Genomic DNA, 24,709 nt, shown 5'->3' with positions numbered 1-24,709 from the left:
CTCCCCAGTCACCTGTCCCCTCCTCAGTCACCTGTCCCCTCCTCACTCACCTGCCCCCTCCTCACTTACCTGTCCCCACCTCAGTCACCTGTCCCCTCATCAGTCACCTGCCCCCTCCTCACTCACCTGTCCCCTCCTCACTCACCTGTCCCCACCTCAGTCACCTGCCCCCTCCTCAGTCACCTGGTCAGGAGTTCAAAACCAGCCTGGCCAAGATGGTGAAACCCCATCTCTACTAAAAATTCAAAAATTAGCCCGGCATGGTGGCATGTGCCCATAATCTCAGCTACTCAGGAGGTGGAGGCAGGGAATTGTTTGAACCCAGGAGGCAGAGGTTACAGTGAGCGGAGATCATGCCACTGCACTCCAGCCTGGGCAACAGAGAGAGACTCTGTCTCAAAAAAAAAAAGTGAAAAGAAGCAGGTAACATGGAAAAGCATGGAAGGACCTTAAATGCCTATCACTCAGTGAAAGGAACCAATATGAAAAGGTTGTGAATGCTAGGATTCCAAACGGGTTACATTCTGGAAAAGGCATAACTATAGCAATGGTAAAAGGATTGGTGGTTGCCAGGAGGTAGGGGGTGGGGGGATGAATCGAGGGAGAACAGAGGATTCTTGGGGCAGTGGGGGATGCCTGTCATTCTACATGTGCCCAGACTTGTAGAGTACACAACCCCCAGGGCTGGCCCTGACATGAACTCTGCACTCTTGTGGTAATGATATGTCAGGGTGGCCTCACTGATTGTAACAAGCGAGTCTCTCAGTTGGGGGCACTGATGGTGGGGGTGGTGTACAGGTGGGGTTGCTGTATGGGCTGGGACTTGTTAGAGACAGAATGCTTGTTTTTAGGTACTGTAAGGAAAAGTAGCATTCAGACAAAAAGTTTTTTCAGCAAGGCAATTTTACTTTCTGCAGAAAGGGTACTCCTTGTCAGCTGTCTTGCCAGGAGCGTACAGTGAACAAAGGAAAGTCAAGCATATTTATTCTTTATGCATTGAGTCTTTACTGCTGTGTCTGAGCTCTGTGAGTTGGAGCTAGCCTTCACAATCTAAAGTAAAACTTGATTGGCTAACAACTTAAAACTTTTCTAAATAGGTAACAAACAAGAAAGAGGAAGTTGCTTACAAAAGGACTTAGAACAAGTATCTTGGTTATGTAGCTGCCGGTCATGCTCACAGGCACATAGTACATTCCGTGTCCTTGTACTTTAACCAAGATATTTGTGCTGGATGTGCTCACAGGCATGTCCCAGCTTGCAGCCTGTGCCCCTTCCTTATTTGGACTTCCTCTTTTCCTTTGTTCTACATTGCCTTTACCTATTTAGAAAAGTTTTAAGTTGTTAGCCAGTCTAGTTAAGTTTAGATTGTGAAGTCTGGCTCCAACCAACAGAGATCAGACACAGCAGTAAGGACCCAGTGCGTAGAGAATAAATACACCTGCCTTTCCTTTGTTCATTGCACTCTTGTGGCAAGACGGCTAATAGAAGCACCCCTTTGGCAGAAGGTAAAATTGCCTTGCTGAGAAAACTTATTGTCTGAATGTTATTTTTTCCTTGCAGTACCTAAGAACAAGCATTCTGTCTCAACAGGGCAGAAGGTGTATGGGAACTCTCATTTCTACTCCATTTGCTGTGAACCTAAAAGTGCTTTAAGAAATAAAGCCTATGGGTTAAAATAAAGAACAGGTAAAATTAATTTTAATCACAGATTTTAATTAACTCAATATAGCCAAAAGATTATGTCAACATGTAATCAATATCCACATTATAAAGAAATATTTTACATTCTTTTTAATGCTAAGTCTTTGAACTCAGTGTATATTTTGCAGTCCGAGGGCATCTCGATTTGAATGAATTCACATTTCTAGTGCTGGAAGGTCCTGTGGGTCCCGCCCAACAGCACGGGTCCAGCCCTCTCTGTGGCCCTGGGAACCACCCGCTGCACCCACCTCCGGCCGCCCTGTTATCTCTCAAAGCCCATGTGGGGACACTGCTTCTGAGCCGGCTCCCACACACACTTTGGACCCGGCTCAAATGCACACTTGTGTTCGGCAGATCAACGCCTCCCACAGACGTCCGCGTGCGAATCCCGGGGAGCTGTGACTGTGCTACCTTACTTGGCAGAGGGGACCTTGCAGATGGGTTATATTAAGGATCTTGGGATTATCCTGGATTATCCTTGTGGGTCTTTGTAATCACAAGGAGGGAGCCAGAGGGACATGGGACCATGGCAGTTGGCGCTGTGATGGGAAGCAGAGTAGAGTGACAGATTCCGCAGTGGGGGAAGGGGCCTTAGGCCTCAGACTGCAGGAGGTCGCTAGCAGGCGGGAGAGGCAGGGCGTGGGTCATCCCCTGGAGCTTCCAGGCAGTGCCCACACCTTCATAAGACCCCCTGCAGACTCCTGCCCTACAGAACTGTAGATAATGAATGCGGCTGGTTTTAAGCTGCTGAGTCTGTGGGCCTTTGTTCCAGCAGCCACAGACACCTCACAGCCCCCTCCCTGCCCCCTGCTGTGAAGTCAGCCCACCAGTGTTAGCGCCCCGCCTCTCAGCCTGGGGCCTTCCTGCCAGAAGCTCCTTGTGCATGGACGGGAGAGGAAGGGACCCAGACTAAGGCGGGCAGGAAGATGCAGGGATGGAATTTAAAAGCTTTAGATGTAAAAGTTATCTGGTCGGTGATGGATTAGACCTGGGGCAGGCTGGGGGGCCGAGGATGGTGCCCGGACGCCCTCGGTTTCATGTTCCCCCTGGTGTCCCCCAGGGCTCTGGACATGCCTGTTGCCATTGCTGCTCTCTGCTGCAGTGTCTGATTGCTTGTGCTCTCTGTCTCTCTCTCTCTCTCCCTTTCTCTCTCCTCCCTCCCTGCAATAGCAGCCAGCCTGTCACCCCTATGAGAGCAGGAGAGAGTATCCGTGCTGCCCATGGATTCCACCCTCTGTGTAGTGATGGGACACGGAGCAGGTACTCCATAGGCACACGTCATATGAAGGAATATGAATGAGGGAATGAATTTGGATTCCTAGGCTCGTAGTGTGGGCCTTAAATCATAAAAAGTTAAATATAGAGGGAATGAATGGGTGAATGGACCAACCAGTGTCCCTAGTATCTAGCAGGAGCTGGACTTGGGAGTCATAGATATCTGAGAAACTGGGTTTGCATTGTCTGCAGGGCAAAGGGCTTCCTAGGCTCCTGCAGCTGGTATTTATTTATTTTTTTTTTTTGAGATGGAATCTCGCTCTGTCACCCAGGCTGGAGTGGTGCGATCTTGGCTCACTGCAACCTCCACCTCCCGGGTTCAAGTGATTCTCATGCCTCAGCCTCCTGAGTAGCTGGGATTACAGACACCTGCCACTATGCCCAGCTATTTTTTGTATTTTTAGTAGAGAAAATACATGGTTTCACCATGTTGGCCAGGCTGGTCTTGAACTCCTGACCTCAAGTGATCTGCCCACCTCGGCCTCCCGAACTGCTAAGATGACAGGCATGAGCCACTGTGCCCAGCCAGGACTGTGCTGTAAATGGACCTGCCTTCCCTGTCCTCAGGGCCCTTGTACCTGGAACACAGCTGCCATCACAAAGTACCACCGTGGTGATCTCTCTCTCGGGGTCAGAAGTCTGAGAGTGGTTTTTTGGGGGCTCTGAGGAAGCCTGTGCTCCCTGCCTCTCTCCCAGCGTCCAGTGGCTGCCGGGATCCTTCGTGCCTTTGGCCTGCAGCTGAGTCACCCCACTCTCTGCCTTTGTCTTTGTGCGGCCGTGTGTGTGTGTGTGTGTGTCCCAATTTCCAAATTCTTATGACACCAGTCATACAGGACTCAGGGCCCACCTCATCCAGCATAGCCTCATCATAACTGATTGTATCTGCAGAGATTCTGTTTCCAAATTAGGCGGTACTCACAGGTTCTGGGTGCACAGGAATTTGGAGAACACTTCTCAACCCCATCCAAATGCCTTTCCCAGCCAGGCACAACCTCTCTCCTTCCTTCTGGGCTTTGTGCAAACATCACCTTGTCAGAAGGGCCTTTCTACCACTCCACAACCCAGCGGCCCCCCGCCCCTCCCTCCCCACCCGCAGCCCCACACTGTGGATTGTCCTTCCCACCCTCATCACATTTGATGCTGCCATATTTTTGCTGCTTTATCGTCCATTTGTCTCACCCCATCTCCCCTCCTAGAAGAGACGCTCCGAGAGCAGGGCCCTTGCTCACGGGCTCCCTGCTGCAGGCCACGCCTGGCAGGAGCTCTGCAGCTTGCAGGTGTGAGCAGGTTCCTCTGTCCCAGGTGGGGGAGCAGGACTGATGCCGGCTGGAGCCTGGGCTAAGGCGAGCAGTGCCGGGAGTGAAGGGAAGGGAGGATTGAGAGGTATTTGGGAGGCAGAATCGATGGACAGGTCTTGGAGATGGCTCAGTGGGCTGGGGAAGGAAGGGGAGGCTTCCCCTGCGTCAAGCTCGTAAACACAGTCATTTGTTTCTGCAAGGGCCCTGGAATTTTCTGGGTCTCTGGATCAGATCGATCCTCTGCTAATGGGCCTCTCTCTGCGTCCTTCCCAAAGAAAATCAATTCTCTGAGGTTTGAGAGTAAGTGCGCCCTAATTACACCTCCACTGGGCTTCTTTGTTCGCTCCAGCCCAGTCCTCCCTGGGGAGGCCAGGGGCAGACAGAGGCCAGACGGGTCCTCAGGCCCCTGCTATCCTGGGGAAGAGCTGGCCCCTGGGAATTGGTGGGCTGGGGGTTGGGGGTCTGCTCTTTGTCCTGGCCTAGGAGGAACCTTGTGACCCCGAGGCCTGTGAGGGACACAAATTCTGGGGACCTGTGGCCACATGGCCACCATGCCCAGAGATGATAAACAGGCCATTTTCCTGGAGCGTCAGTTTCACTTGAAGATTTAGGAAGGAATTACCTCCATGTAGAAACCACCAAGGATATGTTCTAGGAGGGCATTAGACAGCTCCCCGTGGCGTGGGGTGTTTATACTAAAGCAGCTCCAGGCCTGTCCCCTCGGCCCCCACGGGACAAACTGGGTGAGTCTGAGAACATTGACCTTGCAGTCAGGCCACACAGCAAGTCAGCGCAGGCCGGGCTTGGAGCCAGGTGCTGGGGTCTGACACAGAAACACGGAAGCTCCTGGTTCCTGCCCAAACCCTCCTCGCCCGAGCTGGGGAGTTGCCCCCAGTCCCTGAACTCAGCTTCCCCCAGTGTGTCTCAGCAGTGATCAGACACGGGGAAGCCCCTCGAGGCACAGTGCCCATGGCAGGAGCCCCACAGCCACGTATTCTGTCTCTGTTCTCCCCGCCTTGGGTCCGTGTCTGGACTCTGCATTGATAGAGCAGGGGTGAGATGGGAAATGCCTCCCCAAGCCCTTCTGTGATCCTCTCCGGCACACTCAGGTGTATTCTGCAATCCCAGCATATTTTAACAGGTGATGATGAGAGGTGTTGGTTTTAGGGTCTCTCTCTGGGACCTTAATCTTCAATGGAGAATTAATTTCATGTCCTGATGCACGGACAGCTTCCAAACAGCAGATATGAGGTTGCCTTTGTGGCTTCTTTCCCTCTTCTTGCTGGGGAGCCAAGGTGCTTTAAAGCTCAGTGTACCCCCAGATTCTCATGTGGCCAGCAGGGCCTTGCCCCAGGCGGTACTGAACGAACAGCCCCATCTCCCAGCACGAACCCAGCAGACGCTGCTCCCGGGCGGGCACAGTGCTAGGGGTCTGATTTCCAGCAGCCACCCGAGCTCCGGCACCTGCCTGTGGTCCCCTACCATCCTGTGCTGCAGGTGGTGGCCAGGGTGGAAGATGGGGCTCCCTGGAGGAGCTCAGAGTCCAGAGAGGGAAAGAGGCAAGCAGGCAGGCACAGGGACGCCTCAGCACAGCTGGTGAGTGTCCTGCCTGCACACAGACCATCAGCCTGAAATCAGACGGGCCAGCGTCAAGTCCTGAGTGGGCCACTTATTAGCTATGTGATTCCAGGCAGGGAACCATCCCCTCGGAGGCGCCTCTGGTCATCTGTGAGATGCATATGGTGACCTAGAGGTGCCCGGCACATAGGTGGCATCGGGGAGGAGTGGCTGGCTGGGATTTGGAGTCAGAAGGACCTGACTTTGAATCCTAGCTCTGGAGCTGAGCTCCACACCTGCGCGCGTCCTCAGTGTCCCTGAGAAAGCCCAGTCTCCTCTCCTGCCTTGTGGTGATGCACTGCCCCCAGGCAGAGTGCCCAGGACTGCACTCAGGGTGTCTGGGGCACTCTGCCTGCACGGGCACAGGACAGGGGCTGGACCCGGAGGGAACATGACTGACAGCTGTCCCCTTGTTCCCCCAGGTCGTCAGATTTCGGGACGTCCTACACCAAGCTCACCCTGCAGCCTGGCGTCACCACCGTCATTGACAACTTCTACATCTGCCCGACCAATAAACGGAAGGTAGGTGCTGCCGGGGCGGCCGCCGCGCTGGCTGAAGCTCTGGCTCTGGCCTTGCGCCACTCACTCTGCAAAGCAAGGAAGCTGCTGCCCTGCCTGCAGGCTCCCGCTGTGGGCCGGCCGGAGTGAGATGCTTCCCTTTCAGCTCTCTCTGCCACTCCTCCCACTGCCATCTGACACCCTTCTGTGCTTTAAACCAGAGGCCAGGCTTTGGAGGAAGGCACCATCTGCATACCTGGGGCACATTTGTCTCCCCCCCCCCACCCCCGGGGGGAGGCCGCATCCATCAGGGCACAGCAGGCAGGAGTTGAGGGCCTGGAAGCAGAGAGAGACGCAGCTGTCTTGGGTTGAGAGCCCTCGGAAGGCAGCGCTGAGCAGGCCTGTTCTTCGGAAATTAGTTGTTGATCTGGTTTTGATTGGGCTGTGATTTTCATCTGAGATCTCTGCTGTTTTCTGGGTCTGGAGGAACTTCTTGATTTTGCTCTCTGGCTGGCTATAGGAGAGAGGGGTGTTTCCAAGGCTACCCACTGTGTGTTCCGTGAGGAGACCCCTTCTGCAAATGTGTGTCTGTGTTCTGGCCCACCCCCCAAGCCAGAGCAAGGTCAGCAGAGGCACCAGGGCAAAGCTGTCCTGCGAACCTGACTCCATTCAGCAAACAGTTCACGGTCGCACAAAGGGACCTGGACAGACCAGTGTTCACATCCCAGCTCACCTCTCTGTGCCTCAGTTTCTTAAAATGGGATGTCACCCGCATCTTGCACAGAGAATCATGAGCTCTAGAATCAGGCACCCAGAGCCCCTGCGTGGTGCTCGGCACCAGGTGGGCACACAGGCCCCTGTGCTCGGCTCTAATGGTGACTTTGAAGGAGAGATTTGAGCAGCTTGGAGTCTGTGAGAACATCTGTGAACCAACAGAACGTCCCAGAAAGGGAGTCATATGGGATGGTGATACTCCAGTGGTGCCGGACTGTCCTGGGGGACGGTGATACTCCATGGGTGCCGGAGTGTCGTGGGGGACAGTGATACTCCGGTGGTGCCGGAGTGTCGTGGGGGATGCTGATACTCCAGGGGTGCCAGAGTGTCATGGGGACAGTGATACTCCAGGGGTGCCGGAGTGTCGTGCGGAACGGTGATACTCCAGGGGTGCCGGAGTGTCGTGCAGATGGTGATACTCCAGGGGTGACAGTGATACTCCAGGGGTGCTGGCGTGTCATGGGGATGGTGATACTCCAGGGGTGCTGACGTGTTATGGGGGACGGTGATACTCCAGGGGTGTAGGAGTGTTGTGGGGACGGTTATACTCCAGGGGTGCTCGTGTGTCGTGGGGGACAGTGATACTCCAGGGGTGCTCGTGTGTCGTGGGGGACAGTGATACTCCAGGGGTGCCAGAGTGTCGTGGGGATGGTGATACTCCAGGGGTGCTTGTGTGTCATAGGGATGGTGATACTCCAATGGTGCTGGATTGTTGTGCGGAACCATGATACACCAGGGGTGCCGGAGTGCTGTGCGGCACGGTGATATTCCAAGAGTACTGGAGTGTCTGACTGGTTGCACTGGTGCAGGTTCACAGGGGCTCGGAGGCACTGGGCGCACTGGAGCTTGGCAGCCTCTGCTGAGCCCACAGGCCTAGCCGCAGCAGTCCATGAAGCAGACTGAGTGCGTGCAGCCTCCATGGGGCTGCCTTGGTGGTCTCTTCCGCGTTTCTTTATGGAATGTCATTTCTCTTCCTAAGGCAGGTTGCTTTGCTGTTTTTTTGTTTGTTTGTTTGTTTTCTCTTCTTGATTTCTGCTGTAGGAGCTTCCAGGTGGAGAGGCTTGGAATGCAAAGCGGGGAGGGCTGCGGCGGGGAGGTGAGGGAGACGCGGCCTTGGGGACCACAGAGGCACCTGCTGGAAGGCCACATCTCGGCACGTAGGGAAGAGGGGCAGGTTGACCTGAGCTAGCCCCTGCTTCTTCCCAGCCCCAGCCCTGGGGACTCACACGCCCGATCCCTCTCCATTCCACAATGGCTCAAAGATGGAGCATTATTATCTCACTTTCCAGGGCAGAAAATTGGATGAGAGAGGTGAGATTTGCCCATTCTCACAGCTGGTGGGGCGAGGGGCCTGGATTTGAACACGGCTTCACCGAGCCCAAAGCTGAGGGTGGAAGGCACTGTCCAGGCTCAGCAGCAGTGAGGCCTGTGCCTGCCAGAAGACCCGAGCCCTGTGGGAGCAGGAGCAGACGCTGCCTACCAGTTGGCTGTCACCCCTTCTTCCTGGGGTTGTTGTGATTCAAATTCCGGACAAAGGCAAGTGGCTGAGGGCTGGCGCTGACCGAGTTGAGGGCCCTGTAGGATCCCAGATTCCAGCCAGCATTGGAGGAGGCCATGCCCTCCACCTCCTGGCGCAGCCTCACGTTCCTGTCCATCCAACCAACCCGGTCCTGGTGGCCTTCCCGCTGCTGCCCTTCTCCTCTCCATGCAGGGGACACTCTGCTCCTGTCCGTCTGGTCACCAGCTAGGAGAGTCCACAGGTGCCTGGGATGTGACGGTCTCTCCAGGATCAGCCCCACAGGCCACATCTGTGTTTGGAAATGTGAAGGGCAGGGCAACAGTGGCGGGAACGGAACCAAGAGAGACTGAGGCCCTGAGGTCAGGGAAGGTGTCACATGGAGGCTGGCCCAGACAGCGCGAGGTCAGACAGAGCTGCCTCTGCACGGAGCAAGCTGGGACATGGCCGTGGCCTCCGCTGAGCCTCAGTCTCCTGCCCTGGAAAGCGGGTGGTTGGGAGGGCCCAGGAGATGATACACAGAATGCACAGGGGCCAGCAGAGGGGCTGCTAGGCTGCACTGAGCCTTCTGTGCAGGCCAAAGGCTGGGACTCCGATGTGGGGCGCTCAGCAGAACTTCCTCTGCAGGCAGCTTTGGGGAGGCGTCTGCAGTTTCAAAAGCAGATAAGCTCTGAGACACGTCACTGGAATCCCTGGGCACAGGCTGGATTTCAGAGCCAGGACAGTTTGGATGTTTAGCCTAGAAATATCACTGTGAGTACAGGATTGTTTCTGACGGTAGCCTGGCGCCCAGCACAGAGGCTCAGCTGATTTTAAAGGAACGGGATGAATGAATGAGTCAATGAGTGTCACAAACAGCAGTGCGTGCTGCTAAGCACCCAGTAGCCGCGTCGGGTTGACCTGGGTGCAGACACTGGATTTGCAGGGTGGTGTAGAGGACGGTGTCTGCACTGGGGAGTCCCTGTCCTCAGTCCAGCTCTGCCAGGTCCCCGCCATCAGGGAGCTGCAGGCGTCTCACTTGTAAAGGCGGCAGTGATCGAGGGTGGACTTGACAGGTGAGCGCCTGGCAGAGCCTCACTCCAAATCGCCTTTTACTGCCAGCTGAAGAGAAGCTCCAAAGTTGTCCTGGTCCCGACCCCTGGAACCTGCGAATGTCAGCTTCTATGGCAATAGTGACTTTGCAAATGGGAATAAGGGGAGGATGTGGTGATTGGAAGTTTCTCCTGGGTTGTCTGGGTGGGCTCAGCTCAGTGTCATGACAGAGTCCTTGTGGAGGGTGGCAGGAGGGCCAGGGCTGCAGGGAGAGCTGGGAGACGGAGCCGAGGCTGAGGCGGGGCCAGGATGGGGCAGCAAGCCAAGGAAGGCAAGCACCTCCAGAAAGAAGTTGGAAAAGCCGAGGAAATGGACTTGCACCAGAGCGTCTGGAGTAACCAGCCCTGCCAACAGCTTGCCTTTAGCTTTGTGCCCACCATGGCCAGGGTGGAATGAATTTCTGTTGCTTCAAGCCACAGAGTGTGTCGTGATTTGCTGCAGCAGCCACGGGAGGCTAACACAGCCACTGTTTTGAGGAGGGGCTGCAGGGCTGGGGCTGGGAAGAAGGAGACTGGGGGTCCTGCCCACCCCATGGCCACCCAGTTGGAACTGGCCTCCTGTGGGCCCTCCCCCTTCTGCTGACACACTGACCTGATTCCTGCCAGACCCCAGGTAGAAGGAGCAGTCACAGGTGCAGGCAGGGTTGGGCCTCTGGATGCCCCGGTTTGGGCCTGTGCTCACCTCTGTCCCACCTCCTCACCACAGCACAGAACTGACCCTGTCTCTGCCAGGCCATGATCCCCCAGGTTGGAGGCACCAGCAGGCCCACCAAGGGCCTCGTTGAACCTGAATTTGTTGCTTCCAAAACTCCTAACGCTGCAGACACTGCTGTCTCGGAGGCAGGCAGGGCAGTAGCGGTGTGGGGCTGAGCGTGCGGTGGACGCAGGGCACCAGGAAGCAGCAGGGATTGGGATGAGAGGCTGCCCTGAGGCTGAGCGCCTGGCTTCTCTGGCTGGGGCATAGGGCCCTGTGCATGGGTCTGAGTCTGGCCCTGTACCCTTGAGCGAGTGTTAACCGGCCTTGTCCCGGCGTCCTCATTGATGAAATGGGGGTAGTAGCCATGTCTGCACTGTAAGGCTGATGGAATTAATGCGGTGTTCCTTGTCAAGGGCTCGGATCAGGGCCTGACCCAAGGGAGGCCCCACAGGTTACCCCACCCCCTTCTCCTTAGGGGGAAACACGGAGGCCCTCCTGGCGAGCCATCTGAGAGTGTAGGTTGGGAACTGGCTGCACGGTGACCAAGCCTCACACGTGTGGCCCCGGTGAGCTGTGTCTGTTGGAGGAACAGGCCTGGCTGTGGAGCAGAGGCCTCGTCAGGCGGCTGTGCCGGGCACAGGGGCATTGCCCTGGCCCTGCTGACCTGCACCTACCTGGTTCCCTGGGACCCAGCTCAGGCTGCTCATGGTTGGCATGGCCTGGCCCACACCTCTGTGTTTAGGGAACAAATGAATAATCAGTGATGGGAAGCAGGGCAGTGACTTGTTATCTAACCAACAGGGCGGCACGGATTTCCCCGTGACGCTCCCGGCAGCCACGCTTCTGCCTCTGGAGGATGAAACATCGGCTCCTGTCTGCAGAGGTGCGGACGGGCCCCGTGCTGAGTGGGGCTGGGCCAGAGGGCACGTGGGCTGAGAGGCCGAGGGCAGCAGAGGGCACAGGCTCTGGGCGGAGGCTCCGCTGCTCCTTCTCTATTGGTACGACTGTAGGCAAGCCCCTCCTCTGCCTGAGCCTCAGTTCCTTGTGTGTAAAGCGTGGTCGTGATGGTTGAAAAGGATCACCTGGGTTAATGCATCCACGGTACCCAGAATCAAGCCTGGCGCACAGTTTGATAATGGGCTTCAGCAAGTGGGAATTCAGGCTGATTTGGTTTTAAATTCATTTAGAGGCAGAAAAACCCCAGTTACCATTCCACATAAAACGAATTTGACTTTACATGTCAAGTGAGGAGTGGGGCAACCCAGAGAAGCTGCTCAAGGCAGGAGAGGAGACTCAGGGTGTGCAGGGCTGGCGTTCAGACCCCGGCAGGCTGGTCCTGGGGAACAAGAGAAACCCATGAAGACCGTGGGACAGCGGCCAGGTGTGATTCCTCCCTGCTCCTCAGCCGGGCACGGCCCCTGGCACTCAAGCAGAACTCAGGAGAGATGGACGTGACGGGCTGGGAAAGAGATTTTAATGGAATATGAAGCAGAAATGGCCTTGATCATCACATGAAATGTGTCTACTCGTAGTTTCTTGATGCCTTCAGCTACCTCCTTGGGGATCATTTTCGGGGTATCAGGCTTTCGGCCAAAATCAGATGTCCCCATACTCAGATGTGTGGGTGGGGGCAGGACCTGCCTCAGGGGCACCGTTCATTCACTTCTGTTACCCAGGGCAGAAAATGGAGGCTGAGGGAAGCTTGGGGCATCGTCCAAGGTCACCCGGCCAGCAGACCGCACAAAAGCAATCACTGACATGTGGTTCTTAGCCTTGCACGAGGGCTTGAACCCAGGTCTGCCAGACCCTAGAGCACCCCTCGCTATGCTCCAGGCTCCCCAGGTACCCCTGTGGCTAAGTTCTAGCGAGCTGGTGGGGCTCCCTGTGTCTGTGCGAGCGCAGCCCGGCCCCCTCTGCTGGAGGCAAGAAACCGGCGGCTCCTTACCGCATACGGGGCGCGGTCTGAGGGCTGCTGAGCTGTGTAGCTCTGGGCAGAGCCCATTCCCTCTCTGGGCCTCAGTTTCCCCATCCCTTAGAGGAGGGGGCTGAACTGAAGGCTCTGCAATCCCCCTTCTTGCTCCACTATCCCAGCCTGTCCTGGTCTCCTCCCAGGGCGATCCTCTGGGAAGAGAAGCAGCCGGGAAAGGGCATGGCCATGGGCAGATCCTGACTTGGCTCCATCCACCCTGTGCCCCGGCCATCTCCACGGTGAGAGGGCAGCTTGAACGGGGTCGCTGAGCCCCTCCCAACACCCACACCCACCCATTCAGCAGATATGGGGCTGAGGCCCTACTAGGCGCTGGGCTGTGTGCATGGTGCTAGAGACAGAGCCCTTCCCTTTGTCAAGTCTTATAGAGAGCAGATACGATTAAGTTCCTACTATGCACTGGGTCCCTTGCCGAGCACAGGGGAGCAAAGGTGAACTGGACCAACTCCTGTAACCTTCCAGAACCTCTGAGGGTCTAGTGGGGCCTGAGAAACTGAACCTCCCTGCTGCAAGTTTGTAGACAGAATGAGAAGAGGGTGGCAGTGTCTCACACCTGTGATCCCAGCATGCTGGAAGGCTGAGGCTGGAGCACTGCTTGAGCCTAAGAGTTTGAGACCAGCCTGGCCAACATAAAAAAATAAAAATAAAAAGTAGCCAGGCCTGGCACGTACGGTCCCAGCTGCTCAGGAGGCTGAGGTGGGAAGATGGACTGAGCCCGAGAGCTTAAGGCTGCAGTGATCTCTGATCCTTCCACTGCACTCCAGCTTGGGCCACAAAGCGAGACACTGTCTCAAAAAAAGGAGGGGGGCAGAGTCAGCCTTCAGCCAACAGAGGATTGACCCTGGTGACTCTGATCAGGAAAAGACCCCTTTGTTTACAGGGGCAGTTGCAGGAGCGTAGGCCTCGCTGGGTCCGCCTCTCCGTTATTGGATAATGGATAGGTTTTGCAGAGATGTGAATACTATCAAGAGGTCCACTGAGCAACAATCACAGGCCGAGCAGCACCTCACAGCTTCTTGGAGACCACTTTGCAGCCTGTCTTACAAAACGCACTCCCGTGTATTTCTGCCGTCCTGCAGTGGAATCAGCACTCCCTGGCCTCCACGCTCCTGCTATTGTCCTGGCCTGACCTGAGACCCTGGGGGCCCTGACGATCCCCAGACATCCCGGGCAGTGCTCACATCAGCTTTGGCCCCAGGAACCCTGTGGCACAGGAAGTGCAAAGGCGCGGCCCAAAGGAGCTAGCCCAGGCATGGAATATCTGCCAAGCGTCGTGTTTTCTATGAAAAATTTATTTGAATTTGCATCTTACTTCATTATAGATCAGTGTTGGTTTAAATATTAAAATCACACACACATTTTCACCAAAAACGCTTTATGTGAAGCTGGTGATCTGGGAGAAGGCTAAGTCCTGGGACACCCTGGCCCACCCACCCAACACCTGCACCCTTGACCCCGGATGTGAGAAGCACAGGGTTAGAACGAGAATCCCCGTGAGTTCATCCCTGCCCTCATTCGGCTCACTCGCCCGTGTCTTTGCTGGGAACTGCCACGTGCCAAGCACTGAGGATTGAGTGATGAATCAAGTGAAAATTTTGTCTTTAAGCAGCTCAAAGTGTTGCAGAAAGCAAAACCCCCGCTTGGCAGAGGTGGTATGCTCATGATAAAGAACAGCCTCTGTCCCGAAGGCCTTTCATGAAAGGTCAGCCTCGGCCTCTAATCCCTACAGCAGCCCTGCTGGGTAAGGATGCTCATGGGCCATTGCACAGGTGAAAGGGAGAGAGGCCCAGAGAGGCCAAGGTGCTTCCCCCAGGCCCCACAGCTGGTGGGCAGCCGAGTCAGGACGTGCCCCAGGCCTAAAGGCTCCCGCAGTGCTGCCCTGTCACTGCCCCCCAAAGCCTTGCGGCAGCTCTGTACAGACACCAAAAGCCTGTGCTTTGGGCAGGGGGCCCTGCCTGGAGCTGCGGATCCGCTAACAGAGGTTCCCAAGTTCTCTGGACCTCAGAGTCCTCAGCAGGAACACGGCGTGGTGGTGCTGCCTGCTCTCCAGGCCCCAGCTTCATGGGACCGAGCCGAGTCCCAGGCTCCTGTTGAGGCCGTGCCCACGTCCGCCTCCCGTGAACTCTTTGAGTGCCTGCGAGAACGCACAGCCCAGCACTTCATTCAGCTCTTTGTCTGTGGGTCTCTCTCCAGCCCACGTGTAGGGTGGCCGGCTTGCTTCTCTACCACACTGGGCTCTAAGGGCAATCTCTCCCTCCTTGTCTTCCCTTTTTCTCTCACTCTCTCTGTCACTTTCTTCCCTCCACTCAGAACCCCTGCCTTCAGCCCTACAGACTGTTCTGGGATGCAGAGGCCCTGCCCACTCCCTGTTGTGGAGCCCCGCCCCCTCCCTGCTGTGAAGGGCCCACCCTTTCTGTTTTGGAGGGCTCACCCCCTCCTACTGTGAGGCCCCGCCCCTCCCTGGCCCTGCCTCTCATTCCTGCCACCTGCTGACCTCTTGGCCCACCCAGGGTTTTCTTTCTTCTCCTGGCCCTGAGTTGTGCATGGTGGTGCTCAGAGGCAGCCCAGATTAGCCCAGGTCCCATGGACATAGGACCCCAGGCTTCTTCCATAGCTTGGAACCCCTGGGAGCCCATTGGCAGCCCCTCCTCCTCACCCCTCATGGGCAAGGGGGTCCCTGCCCTGCCTGCCCTATCTTAAATCACTAGTGGTTGTCAATTACTGTGACAACTCTGTTCCTGCGGCCGCACGCGGTGATTTGGGTTGAACTGTGGCCCTCAAAAAGCTGTGTCCATGTCCTGACTCCTCATCCCTGCCAGTGCGTCCTTCTTTGGGAATAGGGTCTTTGCAGCTGTCATCAAGGTCAGATGAGGGTCGTTTCCAACATGACTGGTATTTTTATAAGAAAAGGAGAAGAGACTCAGAGACAAACAAGACAGAGGGTAGGTGGTGAAGACACACTGGGAAGAGGAGAGGGTCAGGATGACAGAGGCAAAGGGGAGTGAGGCAGCTGTAGGACAGGAGCCCGAAACACCAAAAGCTAAAAGGAAAGCCTGGAGTGGACTCTCTCCCAGAGCATCGGGAGGCACTGGTGACACCTTCATTTAGAGCTCACAGTCTCCAAAATTGTGAGAGGACACATTTCCGCTGTTTGAAGGCACCAGTGTGTGACACGTTGTCTCCGCAGCCCCGGATGCTGATGGGGATGGAGTTGCTCACGTGATCCTCAGAGCAATGATCAGCATTGTGTTTGCCCAGTTTTGCAGTTGGGGAGACCAAGGCTCACAGGAGCTGAGTAATTTGTTCAGGATGGGTGGGCGGGGATTCAGGTTCCTACCTGTGAGCACAGCACTGCATCCCACGCTCCACCCACAGTTCCTCTTCCCTCTTAGGAGGAACAAAGGCAGGAGATGCTAGGGCTCATCAGACCCTCACTGGCCCAGTGACCCACAGGGCCAGGCCATTCGCAGGAGGGAGGAGATGGCTCTCTTGATGGGGGAGTGGCCTACATGGACAAGGAGGGCTGGGCTGGCCAGTGCATGGCAGTGGACAGCCCAGGTTTTAGGGGGCCTTGGAAACCAGGCTGAAGGACACAGGATGGCACAGAGCCCTGGAGGCTTCCATGTGGGGGGTGATGAGGTCAGATGTGCCAGTTGGTTTGCCTATCTTTTTTTTTTTTTTTTAAAGCCTACAGCACCTGGTATTCCCAGGCGGTCTCCCATCCAAGTACTAACCAGGCCCAACCCTGCTTAGCTTCCGATATCAGACGAGATCAGGCACATTCAGGGTGGTATGGCCATAGATGCCTATCTTTTAAGAAAGTCCACTTGCTGCAGTTGGGAGACAAATGGGGTGAGGGAGACTGAGAGGTAGGGAGGGTCACCCGTCAATGCATCCCTTCATTCATCTGTTGATTCATTTATTCATCAATCCACCAATTCGTCCGTTCATCCATCTGCCTACCCACCCATCCCTCCACCTACCCGTCCATCTCTCCACCCACCATCCATCCCTCCACCCAGCCAGCCAGCCAGCCATCCACACACCCATCCACCCACCCATCCATCCATCCACCCACCAACACACCCATCCATCCAGTCATCCATCCACCCACCCAGCCAGCCAGCCAGCCATCCACACACCCATCCACCCACCCATCCATCCATCCACCCACCAACACACCCATCCATCCAGTCATCCATCCACCCACCCAGCCAGCCAGCCAGCCACCTATCCATCCATCCATCCATCCCTGAGATGGGAGCCCTGGAGAGGTGGCAGACCTTAGTGTAAGCATGGAGAGTCCAGGATGGGACAGGCAGAGTTCACCAGCCTGGGCATCCAGAGGCGACATCCAGCAGGCTCAGGGCAGCCAGGTGGGGGTATGGTCAAGGCCGGCAGTAAGAAGAGCTGCATGTGCCCCCCACCACTGCAGATTCCAGGGGTGAGGTCTCAGGTGAGGCTTCCTCCAGCCTGGGACAGGCTCCCTGGTCTCTCTCCTGGTTCCACCCTGAATTCTCTGGTCAGCTCAGCACAAAAGAGGAGACAGAGGGAACTGGGGCACTGAACACCCTAGCTACAGGTGAGCTAGTTCAGGGCCCAAGCAGGCTCTGAGCACCCACAGCTCTCTGAGAACAAAGCCGGGCTCCTGGAAGTCCCCTGCCATCCCCAGGCCTCCCCCATGGTTGAACATTCAGGGTGTGGCTGGGTCCTTCGAGGGCTATTACTATGAGGGGCAGGAGCCCCTGCCTGGTGGGAACAGAAGCCTGAGTGTGGAGCCCTGAGGAGGGCTAGGAAACAGAGCTGAGGCTAAATGGGCCATCCTTTCCAATCAGCGATGTTCTCCACTTCCCTTGATAGCCAGGCATCCTCTCCTGTCCAGGAGAAAAATGGCTCAATTGGGCTTGTTGGTGTATAGGGCTTTGTCTCAGAAATAGAGTGAGCCCTGGGAACTTCAGCCTAATGCATGGAGAATTATTCCCTCTTAAAGTCAATAGGTTATCATAGGAGAGGAGGAAAAAGAAAAAAAAAAATCAAGCTGCTCAGAAAATAAGTCTCCTGGGTCTCCTGTCCCTGGAACTAATAAAATAGAGAGAGGAAGGGACTCGAGTTCCTCCCTCTTCTGAAGAGCATGCAGAGCTGAACTAAAACACCAGAGCCAAAAAATAAAATAGAAAGTGCAAAGGCCCCCCCGGCTCAGGGGTGCACACACACAGGTCGGGGGGCTCCAGACCTCTTCCGGAAGTGCTCCGGGGACCCACCTGATGGAGATCTACCATGCACTGGGTGCTGAGCTCGATGGCTCAACTGTGTCATCCATCAGGGCTGGAGGGAGTGGTGGGGGGGACCTAAGAGTGACAGGGACCTGCCCACGGGCATAAGCAGCATTCCCCAGGACAGTGGCTGTGGCCACCATGTTAAAGACAAGGAAACAGAGGCTCACGGAGGCTCAGGGACCCACCCAGGATCCCAAGCCAGCAAGGGGCTGGGTGGTGAGTGGGATTCAGACACCCAACTCTCTGGGACCCAAACCCAGACCCACCCCACTGCATCAGCAGACGCTAATATCACCCCACAGGACCCGGAGAGCCTGGTGTTTGTGGGCACCTGCCTGCCTTTCTGTGATCCATAAAGTAAGCCTTTTGCCGCCTCTGTCTTCAGGGAAAACCAGAGTGTACCCTCTGCCTGTGTCAGCTCGGACTGCTGTAATGAAACACTCCAAACTGAGTGATTTAAACAATAGACACTTATTTCTCATAGTTCTAGGTCGAAAGTCCAGGATCAGGGTTCCAGCAAGGTCAAGTTCTGGTAAGGGCTCTCTTCCCAGTTTTCAGGCCGCCGCCTTCTCATTATCCTCACATGGCAGAAAGAGGGCGAGGCAGCGCTCTAGCCTCTTCTTACAAGGATGCTAACCCCATTGCGAGGGCTCCACCCTCATGACCTAACTCCTCCCAAAGGTGCTGCCTCCAATTAGGGGTTCAGCCTGTGAACTTGGGAGGAATACAATATTCATCCACCACAGCCTCCTTTGTCCAGAGCACCTTGCCTCTATCATGGGAGATGGGAGGTCAGATTCCAGCCTTGGCTTAGAGGCATCCAGGAACCAAGCCTGGGTCACCCAGCAGAGCCAAGGCTCACCTCAGCAAGGACTCCCTCTGGGTCCTGCCTCTTCTCCCCTTCCCCGGCCGGCAGGGCTCGCTCAGCGGCAAAGCTCAGCTGACCCAGAGGCGGCTGTCAGGGGTGCTCTCTCCTCTTCTCCTCTGCGCCATCCCCCACCTCTCTGCCATCTTTGCCTCAGTATTGCATGTGGGCTCCATCACAGGGAGGAATCTCCAGCTGTCTCGGCCCACAGTAAATAATAAATGGAGCTGTTTTTCAAATGGCAGAGGAGGTGACAGGTTCATTCTCTTGTTCCTGAGAGCAGCTGAGGGGACCCATGTGTGCCCGGTGATGGTACACCTGGCCCCAAAGGTCATCACAGGTCAGAGGCCATCCACTCTGCCCTGTGCAGCTGGTGATAGTGGGCCCTTGTGTCCTGGTGGGGACGCTGCCATGGGCTTCCCACAAGGGCATATGTAACCCTTATTCCATTTTCCAATACCGTGGCCACGCAGTCTCCCCGTCAGGAAGTGGGGTTTACGGGAGCTCCCTCTAATAGCCTGTTTGCTATAGGCTGAATCTCATCTTTCTTCCCTGCAAAAACATGTATTAGAAAAGAGCGACAAATCACCTTCTTATCCCTTATGCAGTAAGTGCTCTTAGAAAGCCTGAAGGATCATTGCCTGGTAAAAACAGCTTAGATTCCAAAGTCATTTCTGCAATGAGGAATCCCCGGGTCCAGGGGAGCCCTGGTTAGCACAAGGGTGGTTCCTGCTGCTGCTGCCTATTTTTGGTACCAGCCCCTGCTTTCTGGTGCTGAGAAATGCCACCCGGTACTGCAAGTCCACTCATCCCCAGGCTGTTACAGCTGAGCTTCTCCGGGCCTTTGTCACGTGGACGGTGCCACATCCACATGGGGGCACAGGGCCAGGCATGGGCTTCAGCCCCGCCCTCCAAATCCCATCCATCCTGGGTGCCCATGAGCCTTCACACCTGGCCTCTCTGCATTTCCTCCCGGCCCCCAGCCCAGACTCCCTTCGCTACTATCTCCTCTCACCAGGCTGACTCCTGCAGCCTCCCCACGGTCACCCTGGTCCTCCTTAAACCACTTCCCTCCACTTCCAGAGCCCAGCTCTGCCTGGGCCACTGCCATCCCCGACCACACACTCCATGCCTTTTGCCGGCCTTCTGACATCAGTTACTGCAAAATCCAGGTTGCCTGAGCTGGCCCTGCTCACCTCTGCAAGCTCGTCTCCAGGCCTGCAGGCCTGTGGCCACTGACCAACCAGCCGTCAGAGGCATGTCCTTTCCAGACGAGGGCCTGGGCCCATGCTCCTCCCACTCTGGGACACACCCGGCACCCCCTTCCCCACCCCATTCATTGTGTTCACTTCCTGTTTACCCTGCAGCTCTCGGTTCAGATCCCACCTCCTACCCACCGCCGCCAACCCCAGATCAGCTCAGGACCCCAACCACGGAATCTCACTGCTCTTTCCCGCACACACAGACAGTTTCCAAAGAGGCCTGCATGCGTCTGTCTGCTGCCACAGCTGTCTTCCTCACCCCACAGGATGCACCCCCAGGGCAGGAGCTCTGTCTCTTTTGCCTTTCTATCCACCAGCACCTGGCACTCTGCCTGGAACATTAGTTTGAACAAACAAACGTATGCACGAACAAACAATTAAAAAGCAATTGTTAATGAAACGGAATCTCAACGTGCCATAGCCCACATGTCTGAGACGTTCGCTGCAGGCCAACATCTGTGGATTCTGCTTTGGGCAGTGAGCTTTCTTCCTGATTTCTTTCATCATAAGCAATGCAGGATCACACTTCTTTGTGCCAAGAATAGTAATTATCTTTTCTAAAAACGAGGAGGAGAACATTCCTTCAGATACATTCCTTGGTTAGAATTGCTGTGTCGAAAGAGGAGAGCCTTTGTGGGTTCTGACACATTTTGCCACCTTGCTTTCCAAAGTGATCCCTGTCACCAGCAGAAAGGAATGCTCCCACGACCATTTATCTGGAATACATTGGGAAGTCACCTTTGATTTTACAGGTGAGGAGTCTCTGCCAGGCTAATCCTTGGCCTCGTGGGCAGCGATTCCCATTCCTTGGACGCTCTGACTAGGCCCGAGGTCTGCTGTCCACTCTGGTGCAAGGGGGGTTCCTTCCTCATCATGGAGCTGAAGTCATCATGGAGCTCACTAATGAGAGCTGCCATGCGCTAAGTGGCTGCTGGAGGCTGAAGCCAGGAAGTCTGTGGAGTGCTTCCCCCAGGGCGTTGGTGACATACAAGCATCATCATCCCCACCTACAGACAAACAAATGGAGGCCCAGCACAGGAAAGTGGCTCCTTCAGTGGCACAGATGGGAGCTGGGCTTTGAACCCTGGGCATCTTGTGCCAGGGAGTGGCTCACAGTCATGTGACAGTGTACCTCACCCTGGCATGGTGGGTGTGAGGCAAGGGCCATGTGTCCAAGCAAAGAGGGCACAGCAACAGGAACAGTCACGCTCAGTGGGCTGGTCAGCATCCACAGTTACCCAGGGAGGAGAGGGTCCAATGCTTTTCTGCTGCCATTTTTCACCAGAAAAGCAAAGAGCAGCCACATCTAACTTGAGACACTGAGGAAGGCGATAGTCTAAAATCCTGGTCTCTGCTGGCTGACAAGCGCTGGCCTTTAACGCCCAGCAGGCCACTTTCCGAGCCAAGATGCCCCATTCCAGAGGCATCCGCAGAGCCTGGGGAGCTGATGCTGATTGGCTGGGCCTGGGTCACATGTTCTCCACAGGGGCCCGGTCCACCCACCCACCCACATGGCCTTGGCAGGAGTCGGGGAGGAGGGTTCTCCAAGCCTGGCAGAGGGCAGGAGAGTGCCCCCAGCAAAGGTGGGGGGGGGGATGAGAGTAGCTCGTGTCCCTGCACCCACCAGCATGCACAGGGGAGCCCAGCAATCGATGCTGCTCTTGGTGCATTTCTTCTGTCTCTACTGCTTTTCTTAAGAAAGCGCCCCTTATTTTAGGACTTAAAAAAAAAAAATCTCAAACTGCTTCTTCCTGCATCTTTCAACTCAGCAGCAAGTCTATCGATTGAAGCTTGGAAGGAACTCCCAGCCTGCCTTTTCAGCCTACCTGCCTTCCCACGGAGATGACCCAGCCTGGACAGCATTCTAGATGTTGGCCTTGCACTGATGTGGTGGGGCATGGGGTGGGGGACTGAGGCACGGAGTGGATTCCCCAAGCCAGGAGGCCCTGAGCCCCAGCCAGACTACGGGGACTGGTAATTCACCAGACACCAGTCACCTAAGCACTGGCCTCCTTCCCCTCACCTGCTGGCCGTGGGGCCATCTTTGACAGGTCACTGGGCTTCTCCAAGACTCTGTGTTCTTTTTTTTTTCTCTTTTCAGATAACTTATTTGACTATTTCTTTTTTTAACACTTGCTGAACTGTCCAAAACTTCAATCTTGCCGTTTCCACCTTCAGGACTGGGAAGCTTAATGTTATCTATGGTGACTTCAGATGGGATGCTGTCATCTTCATCTCTGATTCCAAACTGTTCTCTGAACTGTCTTGTGAACTCTCTTCTGAGCTGTCCGCTTCTTTGGAATCTGACTGATTCATCTCAAACAAAGCCACATTCATTTGTATAACTTTGCCATGAGTCCCATCAGTGTTTTCAGTATTGAAACGACCCGGTGGTGCAGCTGCCATTTCTTTTCTTAGCTTTTCATTTGCCTGTGCCATCTGTGGGAGAAAGGTCTGTACCTCATCCAATTGGGACATGGATGCTTTCTGCACAGAAAGGGAGAAATTCGATAATGCTTATGAAGAACTCAGTACTGGTGCAAGCACACAGTAGGTGCTCAGTTAATTCTTGTTTCCTTCTGCTTGCCCAGAGCCCACTACACACATACAGAGTTCCTCCTTATTCTCTCCTGAATGAGTCTGAACCCCTTGGGGACCAGCACCAGGTCTTAGCCCTCTTTGCCCCCAGGACACACCGAGGGCAACCACATGACAGTGAAATACATCAGCTGCCCTGGTGCCAGAGAGCCCGTGAAAGCTGGCTCTAGACAGTGGGGTGGGCTGGGGCAGAGGGAGATGAGCCCTTGTATTTGCTGCTAAAGACTGGAATGGATTCAGTGTAGCTAAAATATGAATCCAGTAGCAGACAAACAGAGCAGGGCCAGGGAGGAATGGTGGCAACAGGAAAGACCAGCTCCTCTTCACACCTGCTGGGAGCTGGCGTGTTCTTATTTCACGTGAGTGCGTGTGTGTGTGTGTGCGCGCGCGTGTGTGTGTGTGTGTGTGTGTGTGTGTATTTCAAGCAACTAAGGCTACAAATGTTTGACGGTCAACTGCAGTTGCCTCCCTGGCTATGAACCGCCCTGAGACTGTGCTATCCGGAAGCTTGTCTCCCAGGCAAAGATGAGGGTGCCCACCAAGGAACTGGGATACTGAGTTCTGGACCTGTCCCCACCCTCTCCAGCTGGGGCCATCTGCAGAGGATGACACTTCCCAGGGCCTTAGTTTCTGCTTCTGCAAAAGGAAATGGAGCTTCCTGGGACTCTTAGGCGCTCTGGGACAGCTGCTTTGTATATGGGCAACCAGGTGGCTTTGGTGGCAACCAGCAGAAACAAACACAGGCTCACAACCGCAGAAAGGGGTTTTCTTGGAAAGATGTCAGATAGAATTGGGAACAGGGAGGTGTCTGGGGAACCTGGCTGGCAGAGGGCAGGGGGCACAGAGGCTGCAGGAATCTTAGTAGCCACACAGCTGCTGTTACAAAGAACCCAATGACTGCCCACCCTGTGTCTCTGATAGATCGTGAACTTGTCCCTTATGAGGGCAGGAGACTTGATGGACTGTTCCAACAGGACAATCCGCCGTAGGGAGGAGGTTATTCTGCATGAGGAAAATGGAGTCGTTTTACCAAACAAAGTGGGGAGTGTGTGCTCAGTGCTCATGTTCATTACCACTTGGGGAAAACCAAAATGTCCTAATCTCTGAGCCCCTTTGTCCATCGGTCGCACCTGCCCGGCCGCTGTCTTGGCCTTTGCTTCCCTCCCAGGGGGCTGTGAACCAGCTGAGCTTGGCTTTCCTGTGGGGGTCTTTTTGTTCAGCTCGTCTCATTTCAAAGCTGCGCTTGGTTTACTGCACAAAGGGGTACAGTGACTGCTGAGACGCAGCCTGGTCTTTCCTGCTCTGGATTTGTCCAGGGAAGCCCACTTGTTCCTAGAAGTTCTGCCTCACCCAGTGATTGCTTGCCGTTTGTCATGGCAAAATATACTGGAGTTATATTTTACAATGTGATTGAAATTCTTAAGGGAAAATCAGTTTGATATTGTCGGTCTGGGTCTCTCAGCGCGTCCTCCTCCCCATCTCACCGCAAATCAAAGGATTGCTTTTATCAATGTAATTCTCAGGCCTGAGTTCCATGGGGCCTCTTCTTCCAGTTTGGTTCAGCAGACATTTCCTGAGCCCCTGTTCTTCCTTGGCGTCTGCTCCTTTGCGCTACTGTAAAATAAGCATCAGCTAGGGATCCTACCATTGAGAAATGCAAAGTCCAATGGGGAGGACAGGCAAGAAAACAGGTGATCCTTATGCCACATCGGCCGTGCATGCTGAGCCAGAGGGCAGTCAAGGGCTGTGGCATACCAAGGGGCCTTGACTCAGGCCAACACAGAGGAGGTGAGGCCCTGGGCTGAGGCCACTGGCCTGGAAGAGCAGCAAAGAGTCCACTGGAGTGGGAACAGCTCTGAGTGTCTCTGTGATGGTTTCTCACCGTCCCAGCGACATGAGCTGGGTCTTCTCTGCTGTCAGGACCATGAGGTGAGGTGTATATTCACAACTCCCCACCTGGAGCCTTCTCTGGATCTCCATGTAGCATCCAACTCCAGGCAGCCCATGAGCCAGTCTCTTTATCAGATGACTTTTATGTTATTGAAAAACATTGATCGGCACCTCCTGGGCTGGGTCCCAGTTTGTGAAAGGAGACCGTGACTAGGTGTATGAACAATTGTAATACACAAATAATGCCACCATGTAATTACTCTGGTATAAGAGAATAATTACACAGGTAATTATGCGTTGTAATCGACGGTGTTGCCTGCTCTGCAAATCGTGGCGTCAGTAATGGTTGCAGCCGTGTCACTGT

At 55.1% G+C, this 24,709-nt stretch overlaps 1 protein-coding gene and 1 non-coding gene across 8 annotated transcripts in view; one reads left to right on the top strand and one right to left on the bottom strand.

Annotated features, from left to right (window-relative positions):
- Window positions 1-24,709, top strand: part of SORCS2 (sortilin related VPS10 domain containing receptor 2) — a 561,689-nt gene that overhangs the window by 331,747 nt on the left and 205,233 nt on the right. For all 7 annotated transcript variants that reach the window (XM_017539090.2, XM_017539091.2, XM_017539089.2 and 4 more), the window contains exon 3: window positions 6,314-6,413. In XM_017539090.2, the coding sequence (XP_017394579.1) occupies window positions 6,314-6,413 (100 nt within the window). The remainder of the gene's footprint in view (window positions 1-6,313; window positions 6,414-24,709) is intronic.
- LOC119472759 lies at window positions 16,140-16,258 on the bottom strand. The gene has a single exon (XR_005201952.1). It is a non-coding gene; the product is annotated as a 5S ribosomal RNA (ribosomal RNA).

This window comes from Cebus imitator, unplaced genomic scaffold, assembly GCF_001604975.1.
Source record: "Cebus imitator isolate Cc_AM_T3 unplaced genomic scaffold, Cebus_imitator-1.0 Scaffold117, whole genome shotgun sequence".
Lineage (NCBI taxonomy): Eukaryota > Metazoa > Chordata > Mammalia > Primates > Cebidae > Cebus > Cebus imitator.
This window is presented reverse-complemented; position numbering and strand designations above follow the sequence as displayed.